We start from the raw sequence: 19,726 nt of genomic DNA, 5'->3' as shown, positions 1-19,726 counted from the left end.
TTGGCGGTTTTTGGCATTAAAAGTAATGAAAAAAACACAATTACATTTTCACCAACATAATACAATTTTTATTCTCATGCAGATGAGTAGAGAGAGGCATACAGGGCTTAAGTAGCCTCCTCTGGGTCCCTGGGGACAGGGCTAGGATTCGAACCCGGAAGGTATAGATGCCAGAGCCCAGCTGTTAGGCACTGCACTACATTCCCTTTCAAAAAGATGGAAAAGAAAGTGGCTGGACTATCTCATTTCCAAGGCATCTTCCAGTTCTACCATGTTTTGATTCTAAGAAAGAAAGGATTTATAGGCTGGTAAATTATTAAACACTATTTATAAAGCTGCTTTACTGAGGGGTAACTCTTTACCCCCAAGCCCAGATGCATATACAGGTTGAGCAAGGATCCGGGCTGACTTGCTCAGCACTGCATCCTAGGAGCTGGGAACAGTGTCTGGCATGCAGTAGATGCTCAACAAATTAGGTGTCAAATGAATGACTCCAAGGTTGGAGGTAAAGCAGGCAGGCAGTGGGGAGAGTTAATGGAATCAGCTTTATGATTACACATGATTTTAGAAGTTAATTGACGGTAGATACTTCTTTTTCCAACTTGGAAAAATAACAAACTCACTAACAGTAAATAGCAGAAGAATTTGGCAAGACTTTTCCTTGATAGATGTTATTTAGGCTCACGATTTCTTCATTCTATTGTCTGCCAAGTACAAGACATCAAAATCAGTAATTGTCACAACTGCCAAAACAATAACAATTACACTACAGCTATGGTGACAAAAGGAGTTTATTGTAATTATACCAAATCTGTTTCTAGTTACTCATGCCCACTTAACATTTGCATCAGAATATCTTAGGGCAAGGTCTGCTTCATTGGGTAGAGAGAATATAATTTTCTTTCTGACTAGTGCAGGAAATACATTGCAGAAAACAGACTCAGAGATGCTAAACTTTTCATTAAGAAAAGGTTTAATGCCACACCCTGTATGAGACAACCTCCTGCCAAATTGCTCTTCCTGGAGCTACTTACTCAGAGGACAGATGAAGTTGGGGGGAAGATATTACACTGAGCAGCATCTCCAGCAACTGGTTTCTGAGCCAGATTGTCTTTCCAGATGTTTGGCTTCCAGCTACAAAAAAGAATTCAGATTTGAGAGAAAACGGATGTAAAGAGACATAATATTTGCTGTAGTAAGCAATCATATTCACCAAATGCTTATTTCACCCAGGAATTGTGGCATGGCTGGGACTCAAAATTTTGGCATTTTATTCTAGCCTCCACACAATGCTTAAAAAGAATTTCAGAAAATGTTACTAAAGTTTCCTTTAATTAGCAATGTCTGCAATGCTGCACATCTTCCAAAAAACAAAAATCCTAAAAATAATAAGGGAAAATATACCTTTCAGTAGAAGAATTTTTTAAATTATTATAGGCTGCAACATTTCATAATCACCTACTATGCACTGATATTATGCAAGTAATCAGGAACGGAGTGCTGAAGACCATGGTCTTTGTTCTCTTTGTTCCTGCTTTCAACTTGCTCCCAGGCTAGGCTTTTGGATGTCTATGCTACAATAAAAACAGAACTCAAATCATAGCAGAGGTATATGGAGCAAGGGGAAGAAGAAACTTTACTTCTGAAGAGTCATTAAAGCCCAAAAGGACATATTAACAATGCTTTAATATGTTGGTTAGGTAAAAGTTTCAGAATGCGGTTCATATGAGAAGGAAGGTTGACTAAATAAGTTCACTCTTGGCCCATTACCCATTTGTTCATTCCCTCAGTTGCCAGCAATTTCACAACCAATACAGGGTATACACCACGCCATACTGTAGAAATAGGACTGATGAGGCAACCTGGGGAAATGGAGTCATATTTCCGTCTATTCAGATTTTGGTCCCATCTTCAATTAGCTCCTAATCTCATTGAACCTAAGTTTCTTAGTCTGCAAAATGGGAATAGTAATTTCTTGCGGCTTGATCTAAGGATAAGAGATAATACTTTATCTAGATTAAAAAATGCTATCCAGGAGACTCTTTTGTGATGATAAAACTGTTTTATATCTACCTTGTCCAATAGAGTAGCCGCTAGCCTCAGGTAGCTAGTGAGCACTTAGAACGTGGCTACAGTGAGTGAGGAATTAAGTTTTTAATTGCATTTAATTTTAATTAGTTAAAATTTGAATTTAAATGGCTATATGTGGCTTAGGGGCTCTCATCTTGGACAGTGCAGAGCCGCAGGGCCCAGGACAAAGCAGTTGTGATTGCTGCCATCACACTGCCCTAGCAGAGGGAACAAATTGAACAAGACACAGCTGCAGTTCTGCACCTGGCTAGGCGAAAAGGGAGACTCACATAAACAAACTACAAATCTATTCAGTAGGGTAACCCCAAGGGGCTTTGGAAACACAGAGAAAGTGACTTAATCTGGTTTGGTGGGACTGGGGACAGCTTGGCTAGTGGGGGAGGGGTGGCATTTCCCTTGAGTGAAGAGCACGTGCCAAGCACGGACGGAGGGCAGGCCATCACCTGCAGGGGCCTGCAAGTGCTTCACTGCTGGAGTTGGGGCTCATCAGGAAAGTAAGGGGTAGTGGGGGTTCAACCAGGAAGTGAGGCAGGATCCCAGATCCCACATGCTGGTCTACAGGGAACTGATTTTATTCTGGAGGCCTGGAACACCAGTCCCACATTTCAAAGCAGGAATCTATAATTTTATTTCATTTCTGACTCTCATCATAAAATGACAGCCTCACAGGCCACTGCTTGGAAACCACGGCTTGGCTGTGGGTGCCTTCCCCTTCCTTGCTTAGCCCCTCCCTCTGCACAATGTGGGCCTCTCAGGGGTTCCGTGAGGGCCGTCCTACTGCCTTCGAACTGGCAAAGGTCTTCTCACCAGGCAGGGAAGGGTCCAGGGCTCCGTCCATGCAGATCTGCCTCTCATTCACCGACGAAGGCTTGAGGGTGTACACAACAAACAGCCCAATCCTTTATACACAGGGAGAGAAGGACAGGCTCGCAGGCGGGCTCAACTGAGTCCGCTGAGTACATGCCAGTGTTTTCACATAGACCCACCCACGTGCAGCTGCAAGTGAGAGTTTAAGGGAAATCATCATGGCATGCTGTGTATTTCCAGAGACTTCTAAAATCAGTCAGGATTCACCAGAGATGCTAACTCTGGCTCTACCTGATCAATCAGATAGTGACAGGAAAGAGAAGGGGAAACACACTGGTGGCTGGGACTGCTCTTCAGGAGTCTGCAGGAGCCAGGCATGTGGGTCACTGGCAGGCAAGGATGGCAGTGCTTATGGAAATTCCTGAATATTTGGCCACAGTGGGGGAGCCTGAGCAGTGGGAACAGTAAACACACAGCCCTGCTGGGGAAACCGGCCTGTCCCATCCTGACTTCAGCAAACCATCCTTTCCCCAACTCTCAGCCCTGAACAAAAATTCCTAGAAGGTTCCAAGTGATTCAGGGTTGAGCACAATGGGGAGAGAGCTGGGGCCTGTCCTCCCTTTTTAAACAGCCCTGGGGCCCTGCTCTTCCCCCTGGGCAGCTTGGTGTGGTACCTGAGCAAGTCCTGGGTGCTGAAGTGGCCCCTCAGCTGACAGGCCAGGATGCCAATGATGGTGGGGATCTTGGAGGGGATGAGGCTCGGCTCATTGAATAGGAAGATGAGCTTGGGTATAAGCTGTGCCTGGTGGGCAGCTTCAGCATTCCTGGGTCCTTCCCTGGTGAGTACAGGAGAGAGACAGTAAAAGCTTTTACTGGAATGAACCAAATTTGCTGTGTTTCTGCTAAAAAGGTTTTTCAAGCCAGGCTTGTTCCATGGCCCCTTAACTCCAATGCTCTCTTGGCAATTTGTCAAGATGCTGTCAGACACCCATTGAATATGTGTCTGCTAAGTGCCAGAGTCGCTCGGGTGTGCACTGCCTGTCCCCTCAGCCCCCCGGAAACCACCTTCAAAGACAAACCCCAATTATTGACTTTAAAATTCTGAGCCCCAGGGAAAACTAGTGCTGGCCTCAGAAACTCAAACAAAGACAGCAGACACTCATGTGACTGGGGAGTACTTCCCACCAGCCAGGAGTGCAGGGCCCTTCACTAGCTTGTCTGGTTGTGTGATCTTCCTGCCCGCCCCAAACCACAAAGTGGAGAGACACGCCACTGAAAGTCAAAGGAGAAAAAGACAGAATCCACCTATCCATACCCCCTCCCTCAGATACTCACAAATCCAATTTCCAGTAAATTCTACTCCCCCAAAGAAAACAGCTCCCAGGATAAATATCTGTTTCTTAGAAAACAACTGGTACAGGTACAGGAACAAAGTGGAAAGTGGAAGAGAAAAAATGGTGGAGAAAAATGTGGAGGAGGGTGACTTTGGGCAGATTCCTCACTTTGAACTGTCTTTTTTTTTTTTTTTTGTATTAACACATTAAATTCTGCTGAGCTCCACCTCCCTGATACACAAAAGAGGCAGGACCAGAGCCCAATTCTGTGTATGATTTATAATCACGGGCTCAGCAGAGAAGACAGATGCTCCTCTACCCAGAAGTCCCGGCTGCCCTTGGTTCTGTTTCCTCTGACAGCACTGAACAACATGTTTTTCTGTATTCTCTTTTTATCAGACTCTGGCTTATTCTTCTCTGAATTTTACCTCTAAGTACAGGGTGTGAAATGTAGTAAGTTTATAATAGATGTTCATTAAGTGGATGAGTGGAAAGCCATTTACAAATACATTCAAAATGCTGAAGGCACCAATGAGCTCTAGACCAGCCTGAGCCAGGAGGAGGCAGGTGGGGTGATATGTGGGCTTCCTTGCCTTCCTTCTGTCTTATTCTGAACACAGCCCCTGGCTCCCTTTGGGAACTACCACTTTCTAACTCCAGAGGGGAAGCCACTTTCCAGCCCAGTCATGGGACACAGTTGGCTCAATGAGACTCAGTCCAATAGCTAAGACTGTTAAATTTTTAAAAAGCTGTCTCTCTGCCTATGGTGCTAAGCTGAGGATGTGCTCTGAGGAGCTGCCCAGGAGCCACCTTCTGCCACAGAAGAAAGCCCGGGCAACCTGAAGACTGAGTGGAAGAGGCAGAGGCAAGAGTGGTGACAGAGCTCAGAGAAAATGATGTGAGCCTCACCCAGCTACAGGATGAGATCAGCTCTTTTCAATTGTAAGAGCCAACGAAGTCCCTCTTTACTGGTCTTTTCTTCCTCTATTCTTTTTTCCCTCCTCCCTTCCTTCTTTCCTTCTCTTTTACATCCCTTAAGCTGGTTTGAGTTGTATTTCCACCACTTGAAGGGTAAAAGAGCCCTGACTAATTCCGAAAGTGCCTTGGAGAAGTCAGTTAGAGGGAGAGTGGACCTTTGCTGGTCACAATTGCTGAGCCCCCAGTATGTGCTAGTTCCTGGGGCTAGAGAGGCCTCTAAGCCCCCAGCACCTGCCCTCCTGAGGCCCGAGACCATGAGAGGAGACTGCCCCACAAGCATGAGCCACTGGGAAGGATGTGCTCCCATTTGGTGACCCAGTGTTCTGGGAGCAGGGAAGAGCCACTGGCCACCCTGCCCTGTCTCTGTTCTGGACATTCAGCCTTCAGTTCTAACCCCCAGACTGCCAAGACCCAGCCTACCTTGGTGATTGAAGGATTTCCAAAAGATGGGAAAAGAGGCTGAGCTCCAGATTGTCTGCAGTATTCATCCAGAGCTGGAAGACAAAACAAAACACATGCTAAAATGAAGGTGTGGGAGAAGAATGATTTGCAGGAAGCATGAGAAGATCAGTGCTGGACAGGTGATCCTCTGACGTGGAATCATCAACATGAGGTACCAGCTCTGGAATCAGATCAGCTGTCCTGACACTCCAAGCAGAGAGGTGCCTCCCCTGTAGGAAGGCCTTCTCTCGCCATCTCTGCTGCTACTTGGCACTTCATTGTGGGCCTGGTTCCAACCAAGGACGCCTGCACTAACCATCTCCCCCATCTGCTCAGCCTTGGGCCCACAGCCCAAGTGTCCATATTGCAAACTCATCTCAACCTCCCTGGATCCTGCAAGACAAATGATGATGTTCCCACTTTACAGATGAGAAAATAGAGGCTGAGACAGACCAGCTGAGTGACAGTCTCCACTCACCACCAGCAAGTGGCAGGACAGGAAATAGAAGCCAGGTACAGATTTTCAGGTTTTACACTGTATTGACTACATACCCAATTTGCGCATGCAACACATTCTTCAGCCCAAACCACAGTGTCATCTCATGCATGACAAAATTGTAAGTGAAACAAAGATATGAAATTCACTGAGATTCTGAAAGTGAAGTTGATCACTCAGGTTGTTTTCATTCATAGTAAACAAATGTAGCTGCTAGTGATCCTTCTGGGGCAGAATTGATGGATGCCATCATGTCTTATTTCTACTTCCCTTTAGAGAACTCTAATATTTTTCTTCTCTAAATACTGACAGTTCCTAAGGCCCAGACTATACAAGGTTCAGGTGTGGGATTATAAGCGTGCACTCATATAGCAGCAAAAAGAGCTTGCACTTAATAACTGATACATTTCCTGGTGGCAAGAGGTGCCATAAAAAGACCCAAAATATTATTATCTGCATTTATGTATTTATTTTTTTATTTTTGAGAGACCCAAGCTGGAGTGCAGTGGCCCAAATATGACTCACTGCAGCCTTGACTTCCTGGGCTCAAGCAATTCTCCCACCACAGCTTTGCAAGTAGTTAGGACTACAGGTTTGCACCACCATGCCTAGCTAATTGTTAAAATTTTTTTGTAGAGTGGGGTATTGTTTTACTGCCCAGGCTAGTCTCTAACTCTTGGGCTCAAGTGTTCCTCCTGCCTCCACCTCCCAAATTGCTAGGATTACAGGTGTGAGCCACTGTACCCGGCCTATTTTCTGCATCTAGTAGCTAGAAAGAATGGGACTCAGGGAGACTAAGTAACTTTTCTGGCACCAAACTTTTTTTTAATTGGCAGAGACTGTTTTCAAAGTCAATCCACCTGACTACGAAGCCCATTCCCTTGCCCCACACTGGGTACCCATGGGTATCACCTACAGATAGTGACCCATAGGGTCAATACTCAACCTTGCTTGAAGCTAAGCAGTCACCCATGACTTTGCTTACTCTTGCTGAAGAGGAAATGCAAAAGAACCCCAGTGAACACAAGTTTATCGGGAGGCCTGTGAAGGTAGAGACTGTCCCTCTTTAATCCCTGGAGCCTAGCATCATACATGCCACTATCTTTCGTAAAGATGCATTACATTTTTTAAAAGAATGAGTGGATACAAAGTAAACAAAGTAAAATGAGTGGATTGTTCTTCCGCCAGGAAAAGAGTGACAGATTTCCTGCTTTTTTAAGCACAGCCACTGCCCAAAGGCACACACAGAGGTGGGCCAGCTGCCATTTGGGACAGCTGGTATTGATGAAGGCAGCCCTAGTGAAAACATGGGTATCCAGCATGGCACCCCAACATACATGCCTGTAGGGCTCCAAGAGCCCTGCACACTTAGGATATTGATTCATGAAGGCAGTCATTCAACAAATGATATGCCAGGCCTGGGGCTAAGGGCTGAGAGAACTAAGAAAGTCAGATGTGAACCCACCAGTACAATAAGGTGCACCTTTTACGCTTCCCACAAAAGTTCCAACCTCTCCCATTTCCTTTCCAGAACACAGCAACAATAATAAGTTGCCACACCCATTTGAGGCTGCCTAGCTCATCAGGAAATTACATAATACCAAATGTCAGAATTTCGGGAAACATGAATAACTGAATCTTTTGATTGTTATTCTGTGTCACATAAGCCTGTACTAAGGACTATATTAAGATGTCTGGATTAGATTTGTTTGAGTATGGAGTATATAATGTGTCAGGTGTTGCTCTCTCCCCACCCCTGAGATGACTGTACTCTTAGAAATGAACTAGTCGGTTCTTTCTTTAAGAAACCAGAGGCTGGTTATGGTGGCTCATGCCTATAATCCCAGAACTTTGGGAGGCCGAGGTGGGTGGACCATCTGAGGTCAGGAGTTCAAGACCAGCCTGACCAATATGGTGAAATCCCTTCTCTACTAAATATAAAAAAATTAGCCTTATGTGGTGGCGTGTGCCTGTAATCCCAGCTACTTGGGAGGCTGAGGCAGGAGAATTACTTGAACCTGGGAGTCAGAGGTTGCAGTGAGCTGAGATCGCACCACTGCCCTCCAGCCTGGGCAACAGAGTGAGACCCCATCTCAAAACAAAAAAAAAAAAAAAGAAAAAAAGAAAGAAAGAAAGAAACCAAAACCTAAGACTTAGAAGCCCACAACTTCCTGTTCCTCCCTGATTCTCAACTTTCTGTCCAACCCTGCCTTACAACTTCCTATCCAACTCTGTCTTACAACTTCCTGTCCAACCTTGCCTCAACAGCTTCCTGTCCCTCCTTCCCTCACAACCTCCTGTCCCTCCTTCCCTCACAAATTTTTGTCCCTCCCTGCTTCAACAATCTCCTCCCTCACAGCTTCCTGTCCATTCCCTTCTCAATGACTTCCTGTCTCTCCCTTCCTCACAACTTCCTCTTCCTGTCTGCTTCACACCAGTCATCACGGATCCCACCCTTTCTCCTGTGATCCACTCTCTTGTCTCCAAACCCTCTGAGGATGTGTCTCATTAGCAGTTTCTTCTCCCACTAGCATTTTAACTGTCTGGTTTTTACTGCCTCTTCTCCTTCAACCTACAAACAGACTTAAGTCTCTTCCATCTTAAAACACGAAACGGGCTGGGCGCGGTGGCTCACGCTTGTAATCCCAGGGCTTTGGGAGGCCAAGGTGGGCGGATCATGAGATCAAGAGATCAAGACCATCCTGACCAACATGGTGAAACCCCGTCTCTACTACAAATACAAAAATTAGCTGGGCATGGTGGTGCATGCCTGTAGTCCCAGCTACTCGAGAGGCTGAGGCAGGAGAATCACTTGAACCCATGAGACAGAGGTTGCAGTGAGCCGAGATTGTGCCACTGCACTCCGGTCTGGCAACAGAGTGAGACTCTGTCTCAAAAAAAAAAACAAAAAACAAAAACCCAAAACCAAAAGTTCTGAAACTTCCTCTCTGCTATTTTCCAAAGTCCACTGACTGCCTCCACTTTCAGTCTCCCCACACTTCCCCTTAATTCTTTGTTTGTTTGTTTGAGACAAAGTCTCGCTCTTGTCGCCCAGGCTGGAATGCAATGGCAGGATCTCGGCTCACTGCAACCTCCCCCTCATGGGTTCAAGTGATTCTCCTGCCTCAGCCTCCCGACTAGCTGGGATTACAGGCGCCCGCAACTACGCCCACCTAATTTTTGTATTTTTAGTAGAGACAGGGTTTCACCATGTTGGCCAGGCTGGTCCCGAACTCCTGACCTCACGATCCGCCCGCCTCGGCCTCCCCGTGCTGGGATTACAGCCATGAGCCACCAAGCCCGGCCGTTTCTCCTTACTTCTGAGTGGCTTCTGACCCCACAACTTACTTGTCACTAAGTCTGCCAGTGACCTCCAATGGGCATGTACAGTGCACACATCCCTCACCTCACTTTACTTGGTGTAGGCAGAACATGACATTTGGGAAACATTTTTCCCTTTTTGAAATTCTCTCCCCTCAATCTTTTAAATTTTATTTTGTTTCATTTCATTTTGTTTCACTTTGCTTTGCTTTTTAGCATCTGGTTCTTATTGGTGGTTTATTTTCTTAAGTCCAGCTTTAAAAGCACCAGATCTCCTGAAGAGGGTAGTTTTATCCAGGGTGGGGTGGGGTAGGGTGGTGTCCATGGCCATTCTAGTAGCAGGCAATGGAGCATGATGGGTTCCTGCATTGGTAATTCCTGGGCCATGCTGGTGGCCAGGACACCTTGGAGCCAGACTGGCTGAGCATGGCCACAGCACTTCAGAAGGGGCAGCAGCGGTTGCAGTCAAGACACATTATCTTATTTAGTGGGGTTTTATGGCCATTTATGTACATCTTCTTTCCCCTTGTGCACAGGGAGCCCATTCTCCATGCCATGCTGGCTTCCTCCACAATCCTCTTTTCCAGCTTCAGATCCAGGACCAGGACATTCATCTTGGCCTGGTTCAACTGGCTAATCTCATATTTAGGGCTCTTATGCCTATATTTACAAATAAGATTAGCCTGTACTTTTTCATTTTCTGTTCTGTCCTTTTGTGTTCTGCCATCAAGATTAGCTCGTTAAAGAAGCTAGAAAGAACCTATTTCCTGACTGGTGGAATTTCCCTGTGAGTGCCCGGCCTGGCGTTCCCTTCTGGTTGTTGTTTATTTCAACAGATTTTAAACCAGTGACTCACTTTACTTGATGATTCTAGGATCATTGGGGTTTTTTATTCGTTTTAGAGTGCGCTCTGAAAACTTACATTTTCGATGAGATTGTTCAAATGAACTAAGTTTTCTAATTTATTGGCACAAAATTACTAATCCAATTGTCTCTTTCCTTTCTAATTGCTCATTCTTCTGTGGTATTCTCCCCTTTTCCTTCCTAATATTATTTATTTGTGGCTTCTGTCTTCTTTTCTGGGCCAATCTTAACAGATGTTTGTCTGTTTTAGGAGAAACAGTAATTGGCCTTGTTGATCTTCTGTATGTTTTTTCTTTCCTATTTTATTAATTTATGTTCTCATTTATATGTTTCCTTCCTTCTTTCTCTGCGTTTTGATTTTGTTTGGTCATTCTAACTTCTTGATCTTAAGTTAGAAGTTAGACGTTGAACCGAATCTTGATCTATATTATACAAAGAGTATTCTCTTTTTATAATATACATATTGATGACTGTCAGTCTCCCTCTGGTCCTGCCTTCAGTAGCAGCCCTGTGGTGTTTTGATACGTAGTATTTCCCTTGTCATTTGTCTCTAAGTCACTTCTGGTTCAAGTTACGACTTTTTCACCTGCTGTCCTCATTATCCCACTACCCTTGCCTCAGTTTAGGTTTCAAAATCCTCTACCCAGATTTCTTCAATCATCTCAGGACCCATCTCCCTGCTTCAGAGCTCTTGTCACCGAAGTCACATACCTAAAATAAAATTCTCACATGTCATTCTACAGTTAACATCCCTAGATATCAAAAGTTTGGTAAAACTTATCAACAATCTAAAAATTGTTCATAATGCCTTTATTCTCATTATTAATTTTGATAATTTATTCTAAGAAAATGTTTTTAAAAGTGGGAGAAATATCGGCACAAAAGTCCCATCTATAACACAATTTATAACAAAATATAGAAAGAATCTAAAAATTTGACAATAAAGAAATGATGAAGAAACCAGGAACTCTCAGCATAACAGAATATTATTCTGATCTCAAAACAGTGCTTGTAAGTGTTTGTAATGAAAATGTTTAAATGTTTTTGGTATGTGAGCAAAGACTAGACTCAAAATAACCTACAGTATAATCATGACTATGATTTTAAAAATGTATTATACATAGAAAATACTATAAGAGAATGCATCCAGGTTTGACAAGAATTAACTAGGTCTTGGTAATAGGAGAGTTTCCCCCTCACATTTTTCTCTAATTAAAAAATATTCTATAATAAACATATATCAATTTCTTAATAAACAAAGAAAGAGCTTTGAAACTTATCCTGAGGACCTCCACATGCCCAGGCTAAAGTGTAGTCTGGGCAGTCTAACCCCTTGGGCCTGCCTTCTCTCTCTCCTGCTCTTGTAACCAACACAAACCTGTAGGCCCCCAACAAGCCACTTGCTCTCAAGTCCCCATGGCTGCTCTCACTCTGATGTACAGTATTTGCAAATAGCATATACACTCCACCTGGAAGGTTATTTTCCCCCTGAATTCTGACTGCCTGCTCACTCCCACTCCCCAGATGCCCTGTGCCTGTCTCACTGAGGCACCTAGCATTTGCAGTGTTACCTTGGCTATGTCCCAGTCCCATCTGGCTGTGGGGAAGGGCTGGGTTCTAGTTTTCACTGTGTCTCCAGGACATGGCCAGTACCTGACCCAGAGGGTGCTCAGTAAATGATGCTTCATGAATGGGTTGATCCACCCACAGCAGTTGTGTGCGATGCTCCTCAGTTAGCCTCAGGCATGTCCTTCTGCATCCCTTAACTCACCCCTTTCAAGAATCATTTGGAAACAGCAAAGCACCACCCAAAGGAACTGAGATCATTTTTCTTTACCCTCATATGTATATGCCAATTTATAGTTTAAAAATCCTTTCCCAGATACTATCTGGCTTAACCCTCATGACAGCCTGCAAGGAGATGAAGGTCTCCACTTCACCCAAGAAAAAGAGTGGGGCTCAGAGAGGTCAAGAGATTTGTCCGAAGCCACTCAGTCCATAGGTGGCAGATGTCATTACAAACCAGGGCCTCTGGGCAGGCTCGTTTGGTTTTCTCTCTCCCTACCATGGTGACTATGAGGGAAGCTGACATGCTGGGTTTAGGGGAAAGCCCAGACTTAGCATGTTTACCATCACACACACTCCCGAAGGACTAAGGGCCAATCTCTGATTTACCTCGAAATTGCAGAGGATGTGCTGGAAGACACCAGTGTTGGTGATAGCAGATGACCTGAAGCCCAGCTCCACAGTGCCAGCCACTGAGAGGATCAGCTGAAAAATTCGATGGTTCAGGAGAGAGGCCTTCTTCCTCAGGAGAAACGCCATTATCTGAAAAGGTTAACACAAAGCAGTTTCCTCATGAATGCATCATTAGAGCTTTCCCCTTCACCCACTTGTCCCAGTCCAGTCTGCAAACCTTCTGCTCTCTGCTGCTACCATCCTTCATTCCCATGTTCTCAGAAGAAAAATATACATCAACTTCTGTGGCCACTTTTCTGTGCTATGACCTGACTTCTCACTGGGACTCTTACTTTTCCCTGCATCTTTTCCATGTTTCCAGAATGCCACTCTCTCCTGGTTTCCTCCCACACTCCGCAAGCCTCATTCTCATTTTCTGTTACTGGGTCCTTTACATGCGTAACCATCCCATAAATGCTGCATTTATGGGAAGCTACCACCTGCCCATGAGCCTGGCTGCACCCAGCCAGATGTGCCTGTCAGTTGCACCAGCCCTTGGGAAGCCAGCAACATGAAGCATCCATCCCAGCATGGAGGCACTTGGGTCCCAGCACACATTTGGTGACCCAGCTTTTCTCAGACTAAGAAGATGGGTCCCACCAAGCCTCACATCTCTGTTGACTCCGGCCCCACACGAGTCAGTCTGCCCAGCCATCCATTGGCATATAAGCCTTGAGCCACCTAATCTGGAGTCTCAGCTCCTTCCATCCATGGCTCCATTCCCCATCAATGGCTCCAACACAGCCCGCCCTCTCTCCCTGTCCTCCCAGACATGTTCTTGCAACGTGCCCTTGGGAAGCCTTGTTTGTGATCAGAAAAGACTCAATATCTTTCCAGACTATTTATATATATATATATACACACACACACACACACACACACACACACATATATGAAATCCCACAGCAAGACAAAATTAGGATGGCTAAAAGTTGCATGTGAAAACATTCAGGCTGACTGGCTTCACTTTACATCAAATAGTGTCAAATGTCAAACTGACAGTCAGTTCTGGCAATCCAACTCTGTCTTTCTAATAAGCTATATTTTCTTATCTGAAAGGTCATGGTTTCATTGCTTCTCCTCTCTCCTTTAACCTCTCTTCCTCTCCCCTACCTGACCTCATATTTTGCTGAGAAGATAGAACCCATCAGATATGAATACTCTGTTTTCCCACCACCAAATTAACAAACGTGTTGCATTCCTTCCTGTCACAAGCAGAGTCTCCCATCTACCTGGTCTCTGGATCCCACTGGGCACCATCTCAAGGACACTGCTCTTTGAGACAACTGTTCTCTCCAAGCTTCCACTGCCCCAACCTTGGATCTCTTCCTCCTATGTACAAATATATTCTAGTATTTCTCATTGTAAAAATAAACCTCCCTCCATCCCTAATCCCTGTAGCTTTATGCAGCTCCTCCTGCTCATAGGCAAACTTCTACACACTGGCTCCATGTCCTTACCTGACATTCTCTTTTCAACCTGCATCAGCCAGCCACTGCCTCCACCTGGCTACCTCCCTCAGAAAGGCCACCAGGGACTTCCAGGTGGCCAAATCCAAAGAGGACGCCTCCATCCTTTGTTTGTGCTATTCTTTATCAGCATTTAACATGGTTTGACCATACCCGCCTTCTCAAAACACGTTCTTTTTTCAGATTCCTTGACATAACTGTCTTTGATTTTTCTTCCCTCTTGCTTCTCAATCTCCTTTACTGGGTTTTAATTATATTCCCAGCTCCATGTGGTTAGCTCCTCTTTGTTTCCCCCTCCACCTTCTTCTCTCTGTACAGCTTCTTTTTGGGGATTTCATCAATTTCCTTAGATTAAATATCATCATGGTGGTGATGACCCTCATATTTACACCTCCAGCACAGCCTGTCCCTGAGCTCCAGAGCCTTCTCTCCCACATGATACTTCACCTTCAATGTCTCACAAACATTTCCCACTGAGCGTGTCCCAGCATCTCTCTTCCTTCCTGTCGGCAGCCTGCTGGACCGCCCTGGCTCCTTTCCAGTGCCACCTGCCCAGGCTGCTCACAGATCCTGAGACTCCCCAGGTCAGGAACACAGGCTCCTATTAGGTCAGATTCTATCTCAGCCCCTGCTTGAACCTCATCCCCATGCCTCTTCTTCTCCACTGACATCAAGGGGTGTTCTAACACCTCTGTCAGTCCGTTTCCCTGTCCCGGCCTTCCTGCAATTGCCCATCACCTGTGAGGCAGAACCTACGTTCCCCACAGTGGTAAGGTTATGGCTCCCTACCCTCCATTCGGTATGCCATGCACAGCTCCACAACCATCCTCTCCTCCTAGCCATGTGGAGGAACCCAGACCAAATCCTGGAAGTGTTTTAATGTTAGTCTGGAACAGTATCCTCCTCTTTCCCCATATTAAGAACACCCATCCTATAAAACTCAGCTGGCTATTGCTTAGTCTGAGAAGAGGCTGATAAATCAGCTAGACAGAAATAACAGATAGGAAGGTTTATGCTCTCCCACCCAACCAGTAAACCAGCAGATGAGCCTAGAGTAAAACCTAAAAACTGATGAAATCCACTCCTGAGCAAGCCACTTAATTGAAGACCCCTGTTTTCATTCACGGATTCACTCTCCAATCCTAACTGAGCACCTACTATCTATGGCATGTTCTTAGGGTACAGCAATAAACAAGCCAGACACACGCTCTTATGAAGCATGTGTCTGGGGGTGAAACAGACACAAACGTGGCAATACGGAAGCAGACATCACGCAAATGCACATGCAGGTTACAAAGAAACACAAAGCGAGAAAACGTGCCTAGAAAAGGATGAGGGAGGATGGAGGTTGCATTTTATAAAGAGTGGACAAGAAAGTTTAAAAAAACAAAAACAAAAACAAAATAATACTATTTCTTCACTCAAACCTGCCATTTACCACCTCTCTTGCCACGCAGCTTCTCCTTCTGATTTTCCCCAAAGACATAAATATTTGAAATGTTTCCTTTTTAAAGACAGAATAACAGTTTTAAATTTTCCTTATTCTGCCTTCATGTGTAAGTGTACAATAAACCTCTGAATCTGATGAGTTCTTTACTCAAAGGAGGTATCTGAGAGACTCTCCCTCATGCTAACAGTATTTTTCTGTCCACCTTCTTGGATGGTAAGTCCCATGAAAACAGGGAGTAAACCCACCTTGTTCACCTCACATCCCTAGTGCCTAGCACAGTGCCTGGTCTTAGGAAGCATTTGATCAATTAAGTTGAGTAAAGAGATTACATCCTTGGGCCACTCCTTGTCTCTACCATCTCTTCCTGGAAAGCTCAGTCAGCTCAGTCTCCAGGAAACCTCTTGATGAGCTTCCTTTTTTAACAAAACCCTTTTTGACCCCTCTACCTACATGTGACAGCAGGCGCTATGTACCTCTGTGGTAGATAGTTCCTCCTCTCAAGGCAATGTTCTCATTTCTGAACCCTCACTGAGAGCTCACCATGCCCACCCACCATCCCCAGGACTGGGCAATGAGACCACAGTGAGCCTGAGGTAGTCTGAGGTTTCTGAGAAGCTCAGAGTTTCTGGGAAGATAGCCAGGTAGCCAGTGAGTCACAAAGCATGTAGTAGTTCTTGATGTGAATCTTGGACACCGATTGCATTTTTATTTATATTAAAATTATTTTGGTTCTTATTTTATTTTCTCCTTCTAGATACACTCATGAGGGCAGGAACTGATTTGTGCCTTTTTAGAAATTGTCACAATAATTATTAAAATCCCTAACCACAGCAGATATCCTTGTGCTGTATTAGAATAGATCCTACTACTATTATCTTTAACAGCATATTCAGAGAAAACCTTTGTGTACCAATATCCCCAATTCTTGAGTTTTAGCATAAACTCAGACATACCCATTTACTCATTCCCAAAACATGTACTGAGTGTCTTCATGGTGTCAGTAATACACCAGCAAAGAGTAAAAAACATTAGGATCTTTAGAAGATTCCAGTAGAGATGTGTAGACTGAGCATTCCAGTGTGGGTGCGAGAGCAATTAAAACGGGATGTGCCCACAGTGCCAAGAGGACCAGGAAACAGCCACATGCTCAGCTGGGGGAAGAGAATGCTGCCTTTGCTATTTGAGCTTGATCTGGGAAAACAGAAGGAGGGTGCTTGAGGGAGAAAAAAAGAGGTGCTCCGAGCGGAGGCCACAGGCACACAAAGTCATACACTGTTTAATGATTGGAGAAGGTGCAGGATTTGGGGAGGTGGGAACATAGGCTGAAATGTTGGCTGGGTTGGAGATGGGGCTGGAAGGAAAGGTCTGTGGCCAGTTTTGAATGGCTTTGAAAACCTGTCTAGGGAGTTTGGGATATGGTATCGGTAATCAGATGCCTTTGAAGGTTTTACATACAGGAGGGACACCACCAGATATGTGATGTGGGCTACAGCTGGCATCAGTGGGCTACAAGGGACAGGCTGGGGGAAGGGGTTACTGTCCAGCTGTGGCAGTAGTCCAGACAGACAGGGGGAGTGCCCAGAAGGCCATCACACAGCTCTCTTCTGCTCTAACCCTGACCCAGTAGCGAGAGACACAGGAGGCTTTGCCCCAATCACCCAGCAGCCCCCACACCAGAGGAAGCCTCCACTGCCTGAGACCTGTGACATGGCCCAGACTCCGACCCTGGCCCTGCCCTCCTAATTCCTCACCTGGCTGCCTCCTAGACATGTGAGAAGTTACTCAAGGGCAGTGGCCGTGTCTCATCTGACTTTACCAATTCTAAATAGCAATGACAATCACAGTAAACACATGCGAAGCAGGTCCCCTGTGCAGGTGCTCCTCTAAGCTCTCAACACATATAAACACAGTCATCACAACCCTGCAAAACAGGTGCTCTCATAATCCCATTTTACACATGAGGGAACTGACGCACAAAGAGATTAAGAACTAGAAATGACTAACATTTACTTAGCACTCATTCTGGGCCTGACATAATTCTAACCTCTTCACTTGTGTGAAATCATCTAATCCTCACTGCAACCCTATTACAGTCCATATCTTACAGGTGGGGAAACAGGCAGAGGATAAGTAACTCATCTAAGGTTAAATAGCAAATTAGAAGAGATAGGATTTAAACTCTGGCAGTCTGCTCTGCAGCCTGGGCTCTCAGCCACCATGCTAGAGACAAGGTGGGGAGACAACCACAAATGACATTAGAATTTGTCAGTGAAAAGGGCCAGAAGCCACAATCAGGTGAGCATCCTCATCCTGAGCAGAGCTCTTGGGCTGGCTGTCGCCTGCCCCTCCTCTGCTGCGAAGTTGCTGGTCTCAGAACCCAAGGGCTTTCGGCTGCCCTTCTCTAGAAGTCACCCTGGAGGGAATGCAACTGAGGCAAGCAACGCTTGTCCCTGTTTCCCAGGGATGACAGCCCTTTCAGGAGTCTCAGTTCCAGGTGGGAGGATGGGATTACCTGGTACCCACAGATGTGTTGCATCAGGAAGTCACACATGGCATTACTGGTCAGGACCGAGTGCAGAACTTTCACAGCCGCATACATGGTATGGTCATCTGTCGCTAAGGAGATGAGGCCCAGGAGGATGGCAGGCCCGCCAATGAAGTCCAGGCTGCTGGCAGCAGGGCTGGAGTGGAATACCCTCACCCCTGTGTGGCATAAAGTGGGCATTTCATCAACATGTCACAGCTTCATTGCAATGGGAAATGCCCCGACAGCACAGGAGGACCAATGAGCTACCAGTGCCACCATCCATCCACAGCCAGAGGGACCTGTGCACCTGGGACAGGCTGGGAGGAAGAGCAGGAGGTTCTGAAAGTCTTAGATGGCTGGGAGATACTGTGCTAAGTCCTTTCTTTGCCATCAGAAGGCTGAACAGCCCAGAGTATTTCAGATTGCCACCTTCTGCCTTCACTCCAGAGTGTTGGATGAGCCAGACCCCTGAGCCTCAGTATCCCTATTGCTCTAACAACCCATTGCTCTTGCCTGTCCTCTAGATCCTGCTGGGCAGGGCACTTGCACCAATTTGTTGCCTTGCTATTGCTCAATTGAATGGTGACCAGCAGTTTGCACTCAAACAACCACAACCAGTGCTTCTGCTTAAAAGCCCCACTGTACTCACTAGATAGACAGCTTCCTGTCATCACAGACAGCAGCCTGGTTAGTAGCTGAGCTCACCACTGATTGCCAGATGTGGCCAGGTGAACAGATCCTCATGCTTTCTGGGAGACTAACTGTCTGGCTGGATTCACTCCCAACTCTGGTCCTCCCGACCCTGGTTCCCTGGCACACTCCATCCTGTCCACCACTCCAGAACTCCAGGGTGCACAAGCCATGACAGCACAAACCCTGCTTCCCAAATAGCGGCAAAGCTTCCCAGTTGAACATACCTAATTGACCCACAGCAACAGCTCCAATGGTCCGCAGAGACCCTGACAGGTGGCCAGCACAATTCCTCAGCAAGAACACGGGCATGGCATTGTCACGGGATGAAATGTTCATCTAGAGAAATGAGCAGCAATTAGTCCTAAGAAATTCCTGCAAAAGAAGAAGCATTGTCCACGAGCTCCTGGAGGGCAGGCCATCTGGGGCCTGGCCCAGTGCTGACACTCCATCAGCAATGATCATGGAATGAATAGCAATTGAACCAATGTCAGGGGATTGAAGCCAAATTCAGGCTCATGCATTCTGTCTCCCAAGCTGTGGCTGAATTGTAAGTGAGCAGCTTCAGTTACGCAGTCTGAGCCACCAGTGTCCCACGTGCTCACAGTGAGGTGCTAAGAAGAGCAAGAGGGACCCAAGGACACTTTCAGATGGAACAGCGCTACCAAGGTGAGGGCTGCCACCTTCTCAGACTACGGTTGTAAAGGCTCTGGGAGCCCAATCTCTACAGGTGTCAAAGGGGCAAGAAGATAGGAATCCTGGACTCCTACATCAGAAAGCGGTGTGTTGCTTCTAAGCCACAACTTTCATGATCAACAGGACCTAGTTCCTGACTCCCCATCCTCTGGGGGTACCCTCTGTCCATTAGGGTGAAGGAATACAAACGAATTGCAAATTTTCATCAGTGCTAAGCAAAAGAGCTCTTTATGCAAAAATTGGAAGTAAATTTAATGGCATCCCCATCTACAAACATATCTCCTTGTTGTTTTGAAAATTTACTGTTTTTTATTTGTTTGTTTG

The 19,726-nt window shown here is 45.8% G+C and overlaps 1 protein-coding gene across 3 annotated transcripts in view; it reads right to left on the bottom strand.

The window, feature by feature from the left end:
* WDFY4 (WDFY family member 4) overlaps positions 1–19,726 on the bottom strand; it is a 300,371-nt gene that overhangs the window by 176,153 nt on the left and 104,492 nt on the right. For all 3 annotated transcript variants that reach the window (XM_034930476.3, XM_057298884.2, XM_057298885.2), the window contains exons 22-28: positions 18,934–19,045; positions 18,002–18,192; positions 12,508–12,660; positions 5,631–5,704; positions 3,573–3,734; positions 2,899–2,990; positions 1,035–1,134 (exon numbers count right to left, since the gene is read on the bottom strand). In XM_034930476.3, the coding sequence (XP_034786367.2) occupies positions 1,035–1,134; positions 2,899–2,990; positions 3,573–3,734; positions 5,631–5,704; positions 12,508–12,660; positions 18,002–18,192; positions 18,934–19,045 (884 nt within the window). The remainder of the gene's footprint in view (positions 1–1,034; positions 1,135–2,898; positions 2,991–3,572; positions 3,735–5,630; positions 5,705–12,507; positions 12,661–18,001; positions 18,193–18,933; positions 19,046–19,726) is intronic.

The sequence above is a fragment of the Pan paniscus genome, chromosome 8 (genome assembly GCF_029289425.2).
Source record: "Pan paniscus chromosome 8, NHGRI_mPanPan1-v2.0_pri, whole genome shotgun sequence".
NCBI lineage: Eukaryota > Metazoa > Chordata > Mammalia > Primates > Hominidae > Pan > Pan paniscus.
This window is presented reverse-complemented; position numbering and strand designations above follow the sequence as displayed.